At 40.4% G+C, this 14,663-nt stretch overlaps 1 protein-coding gene across 2 annotated transcripts; it reads right to left on the reverse strand.

The window, feature by feature from the left end:
* Nucleotides 1-423: 423 nt before the first annotated feature.
* On the reverse strand, nucleotides 424-8,731 carry LOC109628012 (14-3-3 protein beta/alpha-A). Of its 2 annotated transcripts, none has more exons than XM_020084862.2 (6): nucleotides 8,541-8,731; nucleotides 7,575-8,005; nucleotides 3,906-4,029; nucleotides 2,143-2,306; nucleotides 1,955-2,050; nucleotides 424-1,491 (listed from the first exon to the last, which is right to left on the reverse strand). In XM_020084862.2, exons 1-6 carry the CDS (start codon nucleotides 8,671-8,673, stop codon nucleotides 1,417-1,419), a joined length of 1,023 nt encoding a protein of 340 aa, XP_019940421.2. In that variant the 5' UTR covers nucleotides 8,674-8,731; the 3' UTR covers nucleotides 424-1,416. The 2 variants fall into 2 exon arrangements, with proteins under 2 accessions (XP_019940421.2, XP_019940422.2); XM_020084863.2 differs by having other exon boundaries at nucleotides 8,424-8,591.
* Between the last annotated feature and the right edge of the window lie 5,932 nt (nucleotides 8,732-14,663).

Genomic DNA, 14,663 nt, shown 5'->3' on the forward strand with positions numbered 1-14,663 from the left:
TCTTTTACTTGTCCTTCATAGTTGAGTAAAAATTACAATATTTCTATCTATACCTTAAACAGCATGATCGAATAGAAATGCTCAATAAAAAAATTCAAATAAATCTGCTCCTTTATAGCACCGCCAAGGTTGTAAACAACACCTGCATGGACAGTTTGCCCATTTATAGTTGAATGCTGTTGCTCTGGTGACATTTGGCCAATTTAATCTTTTGTATTTCATAAAATAATATTTTGTAGGATATGTTCCTCCAAATTGTAGTGACGTCAGCAACATAAGTACCAGTTTCTGGGTACACTAGAGTAAATCTACTTTCCCGTATTTCATTTGCATAAGGAGAACAGTCAAATACAGCACTTTGCAAGAATAATAGATACAGTACATTTGTTATGCAAGTAAAGACAACAGAAAGACAAACATGGATTTGGTTTATAAAATGTTTTATTCATGTTAACATAGCTGATACATAGGGATTCAAACAGTTCCACAAGGCTTTCGGGGGCTACAATTGAATGAATAGCAAAACAATAGTGGTCCAAATCTCTAATGACAATCACTGGACAGACTAACAAATCACCCTCATGTAGGATGTGTACAAACCTGCATTGAAAATTACTAAAACTGACACATGGACTTGTGTGTGTTACAGCAATTGTTCCCATTCCAGTGTAATATCTGAAGAGACATGCATGACAGAATTGTCTTCTTCCCATTAAAAAGGTCCCTGTGTTTGGTCAGACAAGCACCACCATTTTCTCCCACAAAAAGACATGCTTCAGTGATAGAGTGGCATCATAACCAGGGCAGAAAGTGAGGATTTCACCAATGGGCACTACTTAGCTCTGTTATAGTATTGTTGCCAGCATGTAAAGTGCACTGGCTTTCCCTGCAGTATGAAAATTACATTTGTTTGATGTTGGACTTCAGCTGCTGTAACCGTACCACATAATTGTAGAGACAGACGCACTACGAAAAAGCTATAGGGGAAACAAATTTTTATATCCAACATTTCTTATTGGGGGAAAATGAAAATCCAAATCTCTCAATGATGGGACTTAGGCTTGTTCAATGATGGGACATAATTTTTTCTCAGCCTCTAAATTGAGCTAGGAGTCTGATACCATTGTCAAGCTACCAATCACTTTTCTACAGCTGAAACTGCACACATGGGAAGGCCAGGGCAAGCACAAACCAGAAGAATGGAGGGTTTCTTTTTTTTTGTTTTTCACCATTTGTCAAAATCAGCCATGTGAAAAGAATGATTTTTCTCATTTGTTTCCTTACACAACTCTTTTCAGCAGTGGGTTTCATTGGTAGAATGTTTGAGTGGAGCAATAAGGAATGAAGGATGTGTAAAAAGTTTTTTTTTTCCTTTTGTCATTTTAGGAGATGAACCCAACATTGAGGGCTTGTGTTTTAGTTCTCATTCTGGTTCTCCTCGTTACCTTCTCCGCCCTCTTCCCCCTCTGTAGCGTTGTCTGAGGTCCATAACTGGAAAGAAAAATAGAAACTTGAAAAATAATCCAATATACATCATCACCATTCCTGAATTTGATGGGTTATGAATCTACAGGTACATGCACAAAAAAACCTGAGCTCTCATTCATTCATGTACTTTGTAGAGGCACTGACAGTGAATTAACTAACATGAGTTTAGTTAGAAAGTGAGATCATTGAATACGATTGAAATCTGCTTTCTGACAACAGAAATGGGGTAGCGACCAACAATTTTATGCAACTGTCTTGAAACCAGGCAACCTGACAATCATTTTCACTTTACCTAGTGGTTAGCCTGAGAGTAGGTGCACTCATTTGATAAAGCATGTTATGTTTCAAACAGACAGTCAAGTTAAAACGATTGAGCATCATCTTGTTTGAAGCAGAGATTTAAGACAGACAAGCAAAGCACCACAGTATTGATCGTTTATATTTCTTGTTAGAGCAGAACACTCACTGTCAGGTTGTCTCTGAGGAGCTGCATGATAAGAGTGCTGTCTTTGTAGGACTCCTCACTCAGCTGGTCAAGCTCTGCAATGGCATTATCGAATGCCTGTAAATCAAAAAAAGGAAAAATATTTACACTTTAAAGGTAACAGATAACAGAGGGCAAGTGGCAGAATTTTGCAAAACACATCTACAGACTTGTTTGGCCAATTGGCAGGCTTCTTCTGGGTTGTTGAGGATCTCATAGTAGAAGACGGAAAAGTTAAGTGCCAAGCCCAAGCGGATGGGATGTGTGGGGTCCATTTTTTCCTTGCTGATTTGAAATGCCTTATCGTATGCTTCCTGTGAGTCACCGATGGTCTCTGGAGAAAGGAGAAAAGAAAATAACCAAAGCTTGTAATATTCAATGCATGTTAAATTCTAGGTTGAAATACAAATCCACTCTGAGCAATATCATTTTAAGACCACACTCATGCTGCTGAGCATTAGTAATGACCAGCACACCAAGCAAATGAGAATTAATCTATAGATGAAAACTGTCATCCAATGCTTATGCCAACCGCAGTAAATTTAGTTATTAATCATAGTGCTCACATTTACTAATTGAATCAGAAGCAGTGAACTTCATTTAAAGTGCTAAAGTAGTGTGGATGTCTTAATATCAAGAAACTGACAAATGCATTGTGCTTGAACTGCTGACAGCAAGAAAAATAGAGATCATCTCCACCACCTATAAGGTTTTCGTTTTTTTCTAGTAAGGGTCATTATCACAGATAAAGATGAAGCAAATAATAAGTCAAAATTTGAGAGCTTAAACATTTTGCTTTTATTATAAAATCATGGTTTTGCTCGTCAACCATAAATTAGATCAATCAATTAACAGTAAAAAGATGAACTGAAACCAAAACGCTGACTAATGTTTCCAGCTATTTATAATGATTTACACTAAAAGCCAAAGGTTTAAGCTCATAAATCAATTGCTATTTCATGCCAGGTTTTGGTTCAGAGGCTCACAAAGAAAAGGTTTTTAAGTATTTTTCAGAAAACCTCCTTTCAGGAGGTTGTTAAAAACATCCTACATATTACAGATCGGTGGGTTGCGGTAATGCACCTGAAAGCAGTTTTCAAACTGACCACAAAAACGAAAGAAAGAAACTAACACTACACTGAGTGAGGGCAAGATGAAAGCAGTCTCAAGTGTCATTACACTTTTCAAAAGGTGGAATGCTGCAAGTTTAACACAAATTCATGTGTGATGAGCAAACAGCGTTTGAGCCACAGCAGTAGCTACAGCTAACAATAGCTCCTTTGCAGCCAGCGCTGAGGGAGCTGAATCCTCCGTGGACGATGTAACATTTAGGGCATCATCGACAACATTGACATTTTAGCCAGTTGGGTCAGGTTGCTGGTCTTTGCATTAACTGAGCTTCATTCAATGGCTTCTCTGAAGTTACCTTAGTATTTTTACAAGCTTTAAAAAAAATATTCGATTTTGCAGAAATAGCCAGTTAGCTGATTTGAACAGGAAAACTTAGATCTACATTAGATGAAATACTTGCTGCTAATAATGGAGCAGTGAAGGCTCGAGGAAAAGAAATTCTTTAACACAGTTTCCCCCCTAAGGGAACTCTGTTCCCCTCTACCCCCACCCCTCTTATGGCTCCTATAAGATAGGACACTGGTCACAGGACTGTGACACATCGACCCATTTGACGTCATTTCCAGCTTTTAGCTCCAAGACAAAATCTGTCACATTCCTATTCGGAGCGTGAAGGGTCCCAGATTCAAAAAGACAGAGGGGGCTTATTTTAGTTTCTACCTACAAATGAAAGACAAATGGATACCTTAAAGACTCACATCTTCACAGTGCACATTTAAGATAAGCAAAGAGGTAAGAACAAACAATCAAAATTAAAATGTTGGTGTCTTTCTAAAACCAAATCAAGGACTTATATACTCACTTTTTTTGTCATCTCCACTGGCAACCTCAGCAAGGTATCTGAAGTAGTCCCCCTTCATTTTTAGATAGAAGACCTTGCTCTCCCCATTTTTGGAGTGTGGAATTAAATAATTATCCAGCAGATTCTGTGAAGACAAAAATGACAGATCAATTTAATAAAGTACATGCACAGTGGACACAATGGACAGTGAACTAATCCATAGGCACAGCACAACATCCAAATATGAAGGTTGATTATGGCATCACTCAGTGAAACTCTAGTCATGCTATATTACTGAAAAGTCACTAAGTGTGTGAGATTGTCAGCTCTGAGACCTTTTGTAGGTGTGAGCCTCCATTCAAGGTGTAGAAGCATCTCAATGTATATTTGAGTGGAAGGAACCAGAGCTAAACATCAAGTGTCATTGCAAAGAGTCTGACTATTTACGCATTTTTAAATTTCCTTGAAACCTCTTTATTTAAAAAAGGCTGCAATGTAACAAATGTGAAAAGGGTCCAGTGTGAATACCAATGACCCAAGTGTCCCATGCGCCTTTATCCACCAGAGAGCATAGCTGTGCAGCTCAATGACTAATGAATACGGTTCAGCTGCATCAGGAGTCAAGAACATGTGCTCAACCAGTAACACTTAAGGAAACATTTTGCTCTGTGTCAGTTTCCACTATAGCTGCTCCAAACACTCAATTCAGTTCAATTAGCAGCATCCAGAGAATGATACAAGCACCACCTACTACTACTACTTTTACTACTTGAAATTGAGCCTCAGGTTAAGGATTAAATTGTTTAACATTCAACGTGTAGCTTCCAAGAAAAGACATAGCCTACCATTCCCTCTCAAAACTACAATTGCTTAAAAAAGAAAAATGATTTAAAAAAAAAAAAAGATGGTAAACAAAGTAGTATGCTACATATCACACTCTGTGATTACACTCCAGGCCAAGTCATCCATCTTTCCACAGACTTGAGAAGATTACGAGGGCTAATCTGTGTCAGTGAAACCATGGATAAAGCTCAAGTTAACCGATTTAGAGAGCAGATTAATCATTTCGCCTAGAATGAAAATGCCTGCCATCACCTCGACCCCAATGACAGCCCTGGCTGTCTGTTCAGGTTGGATATTAACATCATCTTTGAAATTTGAAAATGCAATTATTTAAAAACAAAAAGCTTTTCCTCTTGAACATAGGAGCAAGATGTCACTCATATGAATCAAACCCGAACCATCAGGCACACCCAAGTCATTTTCTGACTAATACGTGCATGTCTCAAGTGCAAAGCATTTATCTTTCACTACACGCTCCACACAATAGGCCAGAGGAATGCTCTCAGGCCATTCACACAAAGCTCTTATTACAGTCACCAGTGCTACTAAAATAGTACAAATGGTGTTACTAAATGAAAGTCTGACTGGTTGTGTGAATCTTCAGATGTCTAAATAAAAATATATAGTTTCCAAACATGAACTAAACCCTATTCATCAATTGAATTACTGACATGAGAAATAGCTACAGTGTGTTTGGGGATGTAACAGGGGATCATTGTGGTTGCTAACTTTATCACCATCGTTTTAGTCAGCTTTCTCCAGTCAGTATTCCTTTAGTGTCACTCTTTTCCAAAACCAATGGAGAGGTAACAAACAGAGTAAACAATAGAATAAAGCTCATGTCAGAAACAATCTGATTTAGGGTTAAGTCAGTTGTTCCTCTCCTAGGTAATTGGTCAACCACTTGAACACCAGCATGAAATGAAAATGTCACCTTGTTCACTCAAAGGTTTCCTGATCAGCTGTAAACACCACTGTAAGCATGGTAAAAATGGAGGTGGCCCTGCAGTAGATGATTTACAAGGGGAGAAAATAGGAAGGAATGCAAACGAGGCATTTCAGGCACTCCAGGAGCAGTGTTTTCTGTGGGAGAGAAGGACTTCCTTTGTTGTAGCCTCTGGCCTTTGTTAATTTGCAGACCCTCTACTTACATAAAAAGCTATGACAAACTGAGAGCATTTTAAAAATCATCCAGGAGGGACTGTGCAGTGAGCTGCTGATACATTTTGCTAAGGTTATCCCTCTGATAACTTTAAATCAGACACTCAGGAGGTTTATTACCAGGAAGTATTTCTTCTACTCTCAAAAACAACCAGACCCAACAATAAATCCAGGATAACCACTGAATAAAGCAGTTTCACTGTAGAAATCAGTGTCGCCAACACAGTTCCATGGACATAGAACTCATTCCGAGGGGCTGTGAGCCAAGCTGCTGCTAATGGTTGATTAGCTAGATTCTTTGATAGCTTTATTACTAAACTCCCTTCATCCCAGAAACACTGGTAATTGGGCTAAATTAAATGTGCCCATGCCCCACCACTAGAATACTGTTTTCACATGTGTGTCAGACATCAAAGTATAGTCATGTCCCACAGTAGAGTGACAAGCCTGAATCTACCTTGCTGAATTCCTGTCTAGTTTAATTGCCCTCAATTCCCATCCCTTGAGTGAACTGTACAACAAACATCTCCATTCCTCTGCTCTCTGGCAACTAATACCAAACAAGCAAGTTCATCTGGTTTCTACTGTGCAGGACTTTTTATGTTACGTCCAAATATAGAATGAACTCGTTATATTCCTATCAAACTTTCTATTTTCTTTTCTTTTTAAATCACCCATCCCTACCCTGGCAGCTCCACAGTGCATTTTAGAGACAGCAGCTCAGGAAAAGTGTCTCAATCTTACAGCTAAGTACCCAGATCTCCTCTAATCTAATTATGGATGCAGGCCAGAAATGACTGTAAAGCAATCTGTGCTGTTGCATTAGATTAAAGAGTTGAAAGCATTCCCCCTATGACTCACAAAGTATTTCAGTGGACGATTGTACTAAAATGCAGAGAGAAATGTAGTTAAAACCAATTGGCACAGTATCTTGCGCTTCAATCTGTAGCTCGACAGGAGGGTGTCATTTTTGGCTTTCTGTAGTCGTTTGAGCATGTAAAAAATCTTGCACTTGGTTAACCACATTAGGCTTCTATCTGCCAGATGGGACTGCATGGACATAGAACATAGCAGGGCTGCACAGAAAACAGAGTATACACCTTATCTTTCCTGTGTGTGGCTTGAACCCCCCCCTCCTATCAGACACACCTTGCTGGTGCAGTCACTCTGACCTTTTCTCAGTTCACACCCTCACAAGGTTTCAAGCCCATTGTTCTAAATCCAGATTCCCAAAAGGCAGGAACAGTGGGAGGACTGCATAATACTTCCTTGTCCTCTTCGCCTATAGGGGCCTTATTTGTACAACAAGGCGCTCACAGGAAACAGGGAAGATGCCGTTTGAAAAAATTATCATGAGTCACTGTAAATATGTGCGTGCACCTTTCAAGACTAAATTAAATTGCGTAAACGTTCAAGTCGTATTCCACTTATTTTAACTACATCCATGAATAGTTGGGCTACAAAATACACTGATTTTAAAACAATACTTGGCTAAAGAGCAAGAGAGGACGAGTATTACAGAAACCACAATGTATAGCGAGTCATTACCGATTCAAAATGGCCAATTTCAATATAACATAACCAGCAGCAAACTAACATAGTTGTGTCCTGGGGGGAGGGGTTTCCACCTCACATTCAGGTATAGATCCATGCAGCAAAACGGGCGTAAAAATCTTGACACTTTACCAAAACGTTGTTGCAGATCTCTTGCAGCTCCTTCTCCACCTTCTCCCGATACTCCGTCACCAGCTGCAGCTTAGACCCCTGGACTTTATCGGTCTTCGTCGCGATGCTGGACAACACCCTCCACGCGGACCGCCTCGCCCCGACCACGTTTTTATAGGCGACGGACAGCAGGTTCCGCTCCTCGTTCAGCAGCGGAGATTCCTCCGTCGAAATCTCTGTGACATTCTTCATGAATTCTGCCATGTCCTCGTAGCGCTCGGACTGCTCGGCCAGCTTGGCCTTCTGAATAAGATCCGCTTTATCCACAGCTTTATCCATGTTTGTGTGACTGAAGTCAGAAATGCAGGGGGATACGCGACAGTCACGGGCTGCGGTGCTGAAGGGTCGTGTGCAGCAGGGGGATCGACGATGTAATTCCTCACCGATACGAGCTGCGAAAAAAAAAGGTTAATGCAATTAATACGTGTGGGTGGAAATAATCGGTGGATCGTTATCGAGGCAAGAGGACGTGCATCCGCCCGGTGTTAGCTTGAAACTAGAGGCACTATGTTCGGTAACAGCAGCCATTTATATCCTTCAAGACAATCAGTTGACGGGCGATTTTTGCGTTAAATGTACCGACCCGCTGTGACAATTAATTACAAGGAATTCCTCATGACTCGCGTTGTGAAGATACGAATAAACCACTGTCTTTAAAACGGTTTGAGAAGTCGAGGCAGGCTACGAGAATCGGGATATTGTGGAGAAGCCGCCACAAAGCTGTCTGGTGGGTGCAGCTAACTAGTTAGCCACTGCTAACGGGCTTTAGCTACATCGGCCACTCCTTTGAACGAAGAAACGTCCAGTTACCGACACTCGTAGCGTTCAGTGAACCAAATTCATCAGCCAGGTGAGAGTTTAGCGATCGCCCCGTGATGCCGCGTTTAAAAGGATCATGGACACAGTGAAATACTCATCGTTTCTGACCTCCTGAGATCCGAATGCTCCACGAACTGATCCGATTTGACAGAGTGAAGCGAGAGGCGAAGAACAGCAGCGAATACCTAACAGCAGTGAGCAGGACGGGGGGCGGGTCGTATGGCTGCAAGTGGCCTATCATAAATCGACCCCTGTGTTGATTGACAGACAAGAATTAGCCGAGTGAACCAGTGGTCTCTCAGCGCGGGGTAAAGGGGCGGGCCTTCTGGGTAGGGGATAGTTTGACAGACCGGAACGCTGCAGCGGCTGGGGCCACGGGGTTTCCTCCAATTAGAGCAAGGGACGAAGACGTCATCGCATTTCCATGGAGATACTCGGCCAATCACTCGTCGCTTTCACGCGCTGTAGGCGGGTGTGGCTCTCTCACTCTTTACATGCACACTCATCTCTGACATTTATATGGTTTCAATGCTTCATGTCGTCATATTTTATATTGTTCTTATCGCAAACTAATGCTATTTAACACCAAACCTTCCACAAATGTCTGGATCCTTCTTACACCTACCTACATTTGATGAAGCTATTCATCTGTGTCCCCACCTCCATTGTCTCTAAACTCAGAGCTTATCTCTGCATTATGATGTTTGACTAACATCGAACACAGACTTCAATCATTTTACTTAACAAGGGAAAATATTTTATTAGATGGAATCATTTGGCTCAAAGAAATTGAAAAAACACTGATATGCTTTTCGTGAAATTTGTTGACAGTAAGGAAGACGTAGAACAACACAGGCCTTGTCCCGTGAGGCAGGATTGTTGTAGTTAAAAAGTATTGCCAGAATTATTCTCCGTTTATTCGATAATATGTTACACAAGAGTATTAAATACACTTTAACTGCAGATTGACATGCGTTTATTCCACAGCTTCCTGGGTGTGCCTCTTTTTAGATTATAAGACAAGATGGCAGAGAGCCCTTGAACATATGAACATCTTCCGCACCAGCTTGATGGTAAGGTGCCAACCACCAGCAGATCTTAGGGATCACCAGCAGCTATTAGTGATCGCCAGTGGATGTGAGGAACATATCATTGGTTGTGTACCTTAGTGTCAAAGGGTGTTTTGCCCTTTTGGTCACAAGACACCCTCCTCTAAGGCAGGCCCACCAGGTCCCACCAGGTCCCACCAGGTCTTTCCTTCCGATCCAGCGTCACTGACTGCAGTGTTCTGCAGTCCATGACGTTTCTTTTATGGTCTGGTGCAGGGTTTGTCCGTGGATTCTTGATTGTGGATGTTTCAATAAAATCCCTGCTGCAGAGCTCCACTGGGCAGATCATTGCTTTCCAGCTACGTTTCTCTCTGTCAATCTTGATTGTGGATGGATTGACACACAGGGTCCAAAGTATAGACCCAAGTGGATTAGATTATCCTAGGCCTGTATCAGGGAAGGTTGGGTTGTTGGTGGGCAGGATGGGGACACTCCAGTGCCCATGTTCATTGTACTAAAGAGTCAAGTCTTCTTGGACAATAATAAAAGCTTAATGGCGCAGTTGTATTAGGCTTTGACTGCATAAATAAATTATTATTTGGTTCAACTAATTGTTAGTTTTGGTAAGTTTGGGCTTTTTGACCATAAGGTAAAACTGAATGTTAGACATATTATTTCATTTCCATTTATTTGCTGCAACTACACATTTTCCTTGTATGTTCATTTCTCAAACATTTATTTATACATTATATATCAGTGTGTCAGCACTAAAGCAGTCCTACACATGTATGACACTAACTTACAGTGGTTCAAACATCAAATAAAATGATCTGCATGGGAAAACATTTGGGACACTTTCTTTCCAAATCATGTTTGTCACCCTCCTCATAGCCTGTTTGTTGCACAATACAAACCTCACTCTGACCTTTGTGCTCCCTCTGCATGTTTTGCTTCTCAGTCACAGAGGAGGGCAGAGTGACAAGCTGCTGAAGTCATGAAAAGGCTTTGGCTTACGTAATGAAACAAAGTCCTCACAGTGTCAGTGGTAGAAACACCTGGGCGTAGTTGGTCTCAGCTGAAACCTGCTGTTGCCCCGTTTGTTTGACGCTTCACAAATCATCGTGTCTTTGAGCACACAGATCCCATGTGGCGTGTTTCACATACAGCATTGAGTGCATACACCACAATACAGCCTCCGTCTTCTTCTAAACAACCAGCTTTTATTCTGTGTTCTTAGTCATACATCGCCACGGTAACCACAGACGCATTATTTACCATTCCTGACAGACAGTAGACGACCTCACGGGAGCTTTCATCAAAACCTCAGCTGGAAGACGCAATAGACAAGACAGACAAGCCTGAATCTTAATAGAAGCTTTGTGAATTCTTTCTTCTTCATGTTAATGGTTGGACTGTATTTCAAATACAGTAATGCTGTCAAAGGAGTGAATCCCAGTTTTAAGGTTCATATGGAATGACAGTGATTCAAATATAGTCATTTATTTTATGAACTTCTCTCTTCTTCATGGTCGACTGCAGGCGTCAGCTTGCACACTCAGTTATGAGAAAGCTTGTTGTCTGATGAGGTCGGGAGATGTGGGGCCTCAGGGGATTTTAGGAAAAAGTCATGATGAATCACTGTGTCACTTTGACAATTCATGTTCTGATATGATAAATAAATTATATATTACTGGTAAACAGTAATGATTTAATATTTATCATATTTGATATGTTTTCACATATGTCCATTAGTTGGTTTGTTTGTATGTAAACAAGGAACAAGACAAAATCAACTCAATGGATTAGTGTGAAGATTAGCGGAGGGATGTGGTATGGGTCAGGGAAGAACACATTCCATTTTGGTGTGGATCTGCATCAGGGGGCAGATCCAGGATTCTTTTTTTTCTCTGTCTTTGATTTCTTTGAGTGTGTGAAATGTGGTGCAGCTTGACTGAATTTATTGAGACTGTTGGGCCTTGACGAAGGTAATTGTTCTAGTGAGTGCCTTTCAAGTATTCTTTGTGTTAATCTGTCTGTGCTTTGGCTCCATAATATTTTCTCCTTAACTTTGGCCAATTTCTGTATCACACCATAAAATGAGCAACTATTTAGGCACATATGCAAGTCCTTGATACACATCTTTTACAAAAAGGATATATGATAGACTTTCACACTTACAAAAACTTAAAGGTTTGAGATTCTTCTTTTTCACACAATACTTTCAATTTATAAAATCATGAAATAGTTACGACAAAAAGGAGACGCAGTGTTTAAAAGGACAGAGCTCTGTGTTCATTGCAGTATGAAATGGCGTCTTCAGGCTGACTTTTGCTCTCACCACACTTAACCACAAACACACAAAGGAGAGCTTGAGTAAACAGTTGAAACCTGCCTGCTGGGTGTGACTTTGCACTAAGAGAGTTAAGACAATCCATACATTGTAGTTCAATAGTTAACTAACTCATACATATTTTTAATTCGTGAATCAAATCGATTTTAGTTCAACTCCAGAAGAAATCCTGAAATAGTTTCTAGTGTTCATAGATTCTATTTGATATAGAAACTGTGCTAATAATATGTAATTTTACACTGTGATGACTGTATATATCTCTTATTTTTACTTCTTCCCACATGATGCAGCAACATTATTCAAAATTGCGTTTAATCCCTCCAATCCCAACATGGTTTGATGGATGTTAACTCACAAGTTACAATTAAGATTCCAGTTGGACTCCTCTTGAAAATGATTAAGCTAGTTTTGTATGTTTTCTGACAATTCTGCACAACCATCAGAACAGACCATAAACACATAGGAAACATGAGCTTCACCATCGGACCATGTGTCGTGTCAGCGCACAGACAGACAGACGGTGCACAAAGACCCTTTTGCAGAGCCGGCAGTGCAGGTCAGGATACATGACAACAGCTACTTCTGCTCTGTACAGGAAAGAGCAAAAGGGTTAGCATCCTGTCTAAGGCCAAACCACATAACAAGCCGTTTCTTGTTTTTACACACTCAAAGGAATTTGAATCTTCCATTCACATCCTGACAGCACCTGCATAGACAACATCAATTCTCAGTCAGCTCAACGTCTCATGTTTTATGTTTTATGACTCAAACAAACTTGATTGTGGTAGTTTGCGTATCCTTTATACATACATGCAATGACACCTCCAGTGTTTGATCGATTCTGCCTGTTCAAAACGTGCCTGTTAGTGGACAACATCCTACTAATCAATTCATAATTCTCTGACTCTCCTTTTCTCTACAACCAACAATACTTAGTTGACGGTGCACTTCCTGGGATCCCCACATCTAACCCTAATGCTTTTAAGGACTCAAACGTGCTTTCTTGTAGAGCAGGGTGTCCACTAATCTGAAGGTTGGTCATTCAATCCCAGGCTCCTCCCATCTGCAAATTTAAGTGTCTTCAGGCAAGACACCAAACCCCAAATGGGTGTGAATGTGCGAATCCCTTTGTGAATGGATGACCTGTAGTATGAGGCACACTGAGTGGTTATAAAGACTAGAAAATTATATATGGATGCTGTCAATTTTTTGTTTTATTAAATCTAATCAACAAAAATTCTCTTAATGGAAATAATACAAATAAATGATAAATGGATAAAACTGTATTGGAGCATCTCAGTGTGCATGCATTTTGAATATAAACCTCAAAAGTTCCTGTAAAAAATGTATACAGCACAGGCAAGTCTTTTGTTCTCTACTTTAGAGTATACATATGAATTACCACTTTAAACTCCATAGGCTGAGAACAAAGGTGTCTATTTCTGTCATTCGATGAACGCTTTCTTGTTCACAGTGGGCCACATGGTTATAAATAGTAATAGTTAATAGGTTGGGAAATCCCATGGCTTCAGCTCCAGTTCTGAGCTACTTGTGTAGATATTAGCCAACAGCATGACGACTTTTGCAGCTCAGGTGCACGTTTCCTGTTGTTCGATCTGCTAAGCAGAGCTGCCGAAATATGAGGTTTGAAAAAAAAGGTTTGAATCCAGGCGTTACCCCATGTCTTATTCCTTCAACTGCAGATGAAGCTGCATTTTTGCTTTGTTTCATCCAGGACTAAAGCACCTGAAGCTTTATGAAATAAAACACGACTAAACCTGACACCTTGTCAGGACCCTGGAGGTTCAGGTTGGGTAGGTTAAGTACATCATTATGAATATCCTGCTTGGTTACATATATCCAATGAACATTCGGGACACAATATATTCTGGATAATTCCATTGGACAAAATTCTTGAAATTTGCTCTCTAATAAATGTTTTTGGGTAAATCTGAGTAATCTGCATTTGTGAAAATTAACCCCACATTAAGAGATGTTGATGAGCATCTTTCAGAACGCAGGTTATCCATTATATTACCAACAATACCTAGTGCCGCATCACAAGCCCCCAGAGTGGCACTGACAGGAGCATTTTCACCCTCCTCTGCCTTGTCTGGTGTCTTGTTAGACCATTTGACAAGACTGTCAGTCACAATTCCTTCAGCTGAGGGGCCACAGATCTTAGATGTTATGCTCTGAGGTGATTCACATTGCACAATGGATGAACAGTTTATTTTTCTGCCTTTATCTCGACTTTACCCATTCTGTCTATCGTAGGGTTGCCGATGAGAAACTATGAAGAGATTATGTTTTCATCTGCGTTAGTTAATTAGCAGGAATACCCCAAAACTACTGGATGGATTATTTCTAAACTTGGTTGAAGGACGAACCCACTGGACTTTGGTGTGGATCAGGATCAGGAGGCGGACCCGGGATTTTCTTCTTCTTTCAACATTATGAGTAGGTGTTTTTCAATATTTTCCTTGATTGGTGGATCTTAATGACAATCTGGCACATTTAGGGGGCTGTTATATATAAGTGTGCAATTTGGTGCAGATCCCAATAAAAATCCAGATCTAATGGTTTCATGGGGGACTATTGGGCCTTGGCGGAGGTATGAGTGCCATTCTAGTTTTGCTTCTGTGTTTAGATGCGTAATAATATACATATTAAGATAAAGAAAAGAATTGTTAAAATTGGTCTGTGTGGTCTCCCTTCTCACATTAGGGGAAAACTTTCTTTTCACTTCTGACAGACTCTCGATGTACAGCTGGACTTTGTAAGACTCAACATTTACAGAGAGTGGAGCTTATGACGGCAAGAGGAATGATT

This window comes from Paralichthys olivaceus, chromosome 12, assembly GCF_024713975.1.
Source record: "Paralichthys olivaceus isolate ysfri-2021 chromosome 12, ASM2471397v2, whole genome shotgun sequence".
NCBI classification, from domain to species: Eukaryota; Metazoa; Chordata; class Actinopteri; order Pleuronectiformes; family Paralichthyidae; genus Paralichthys; species Paralichthys olivaceus.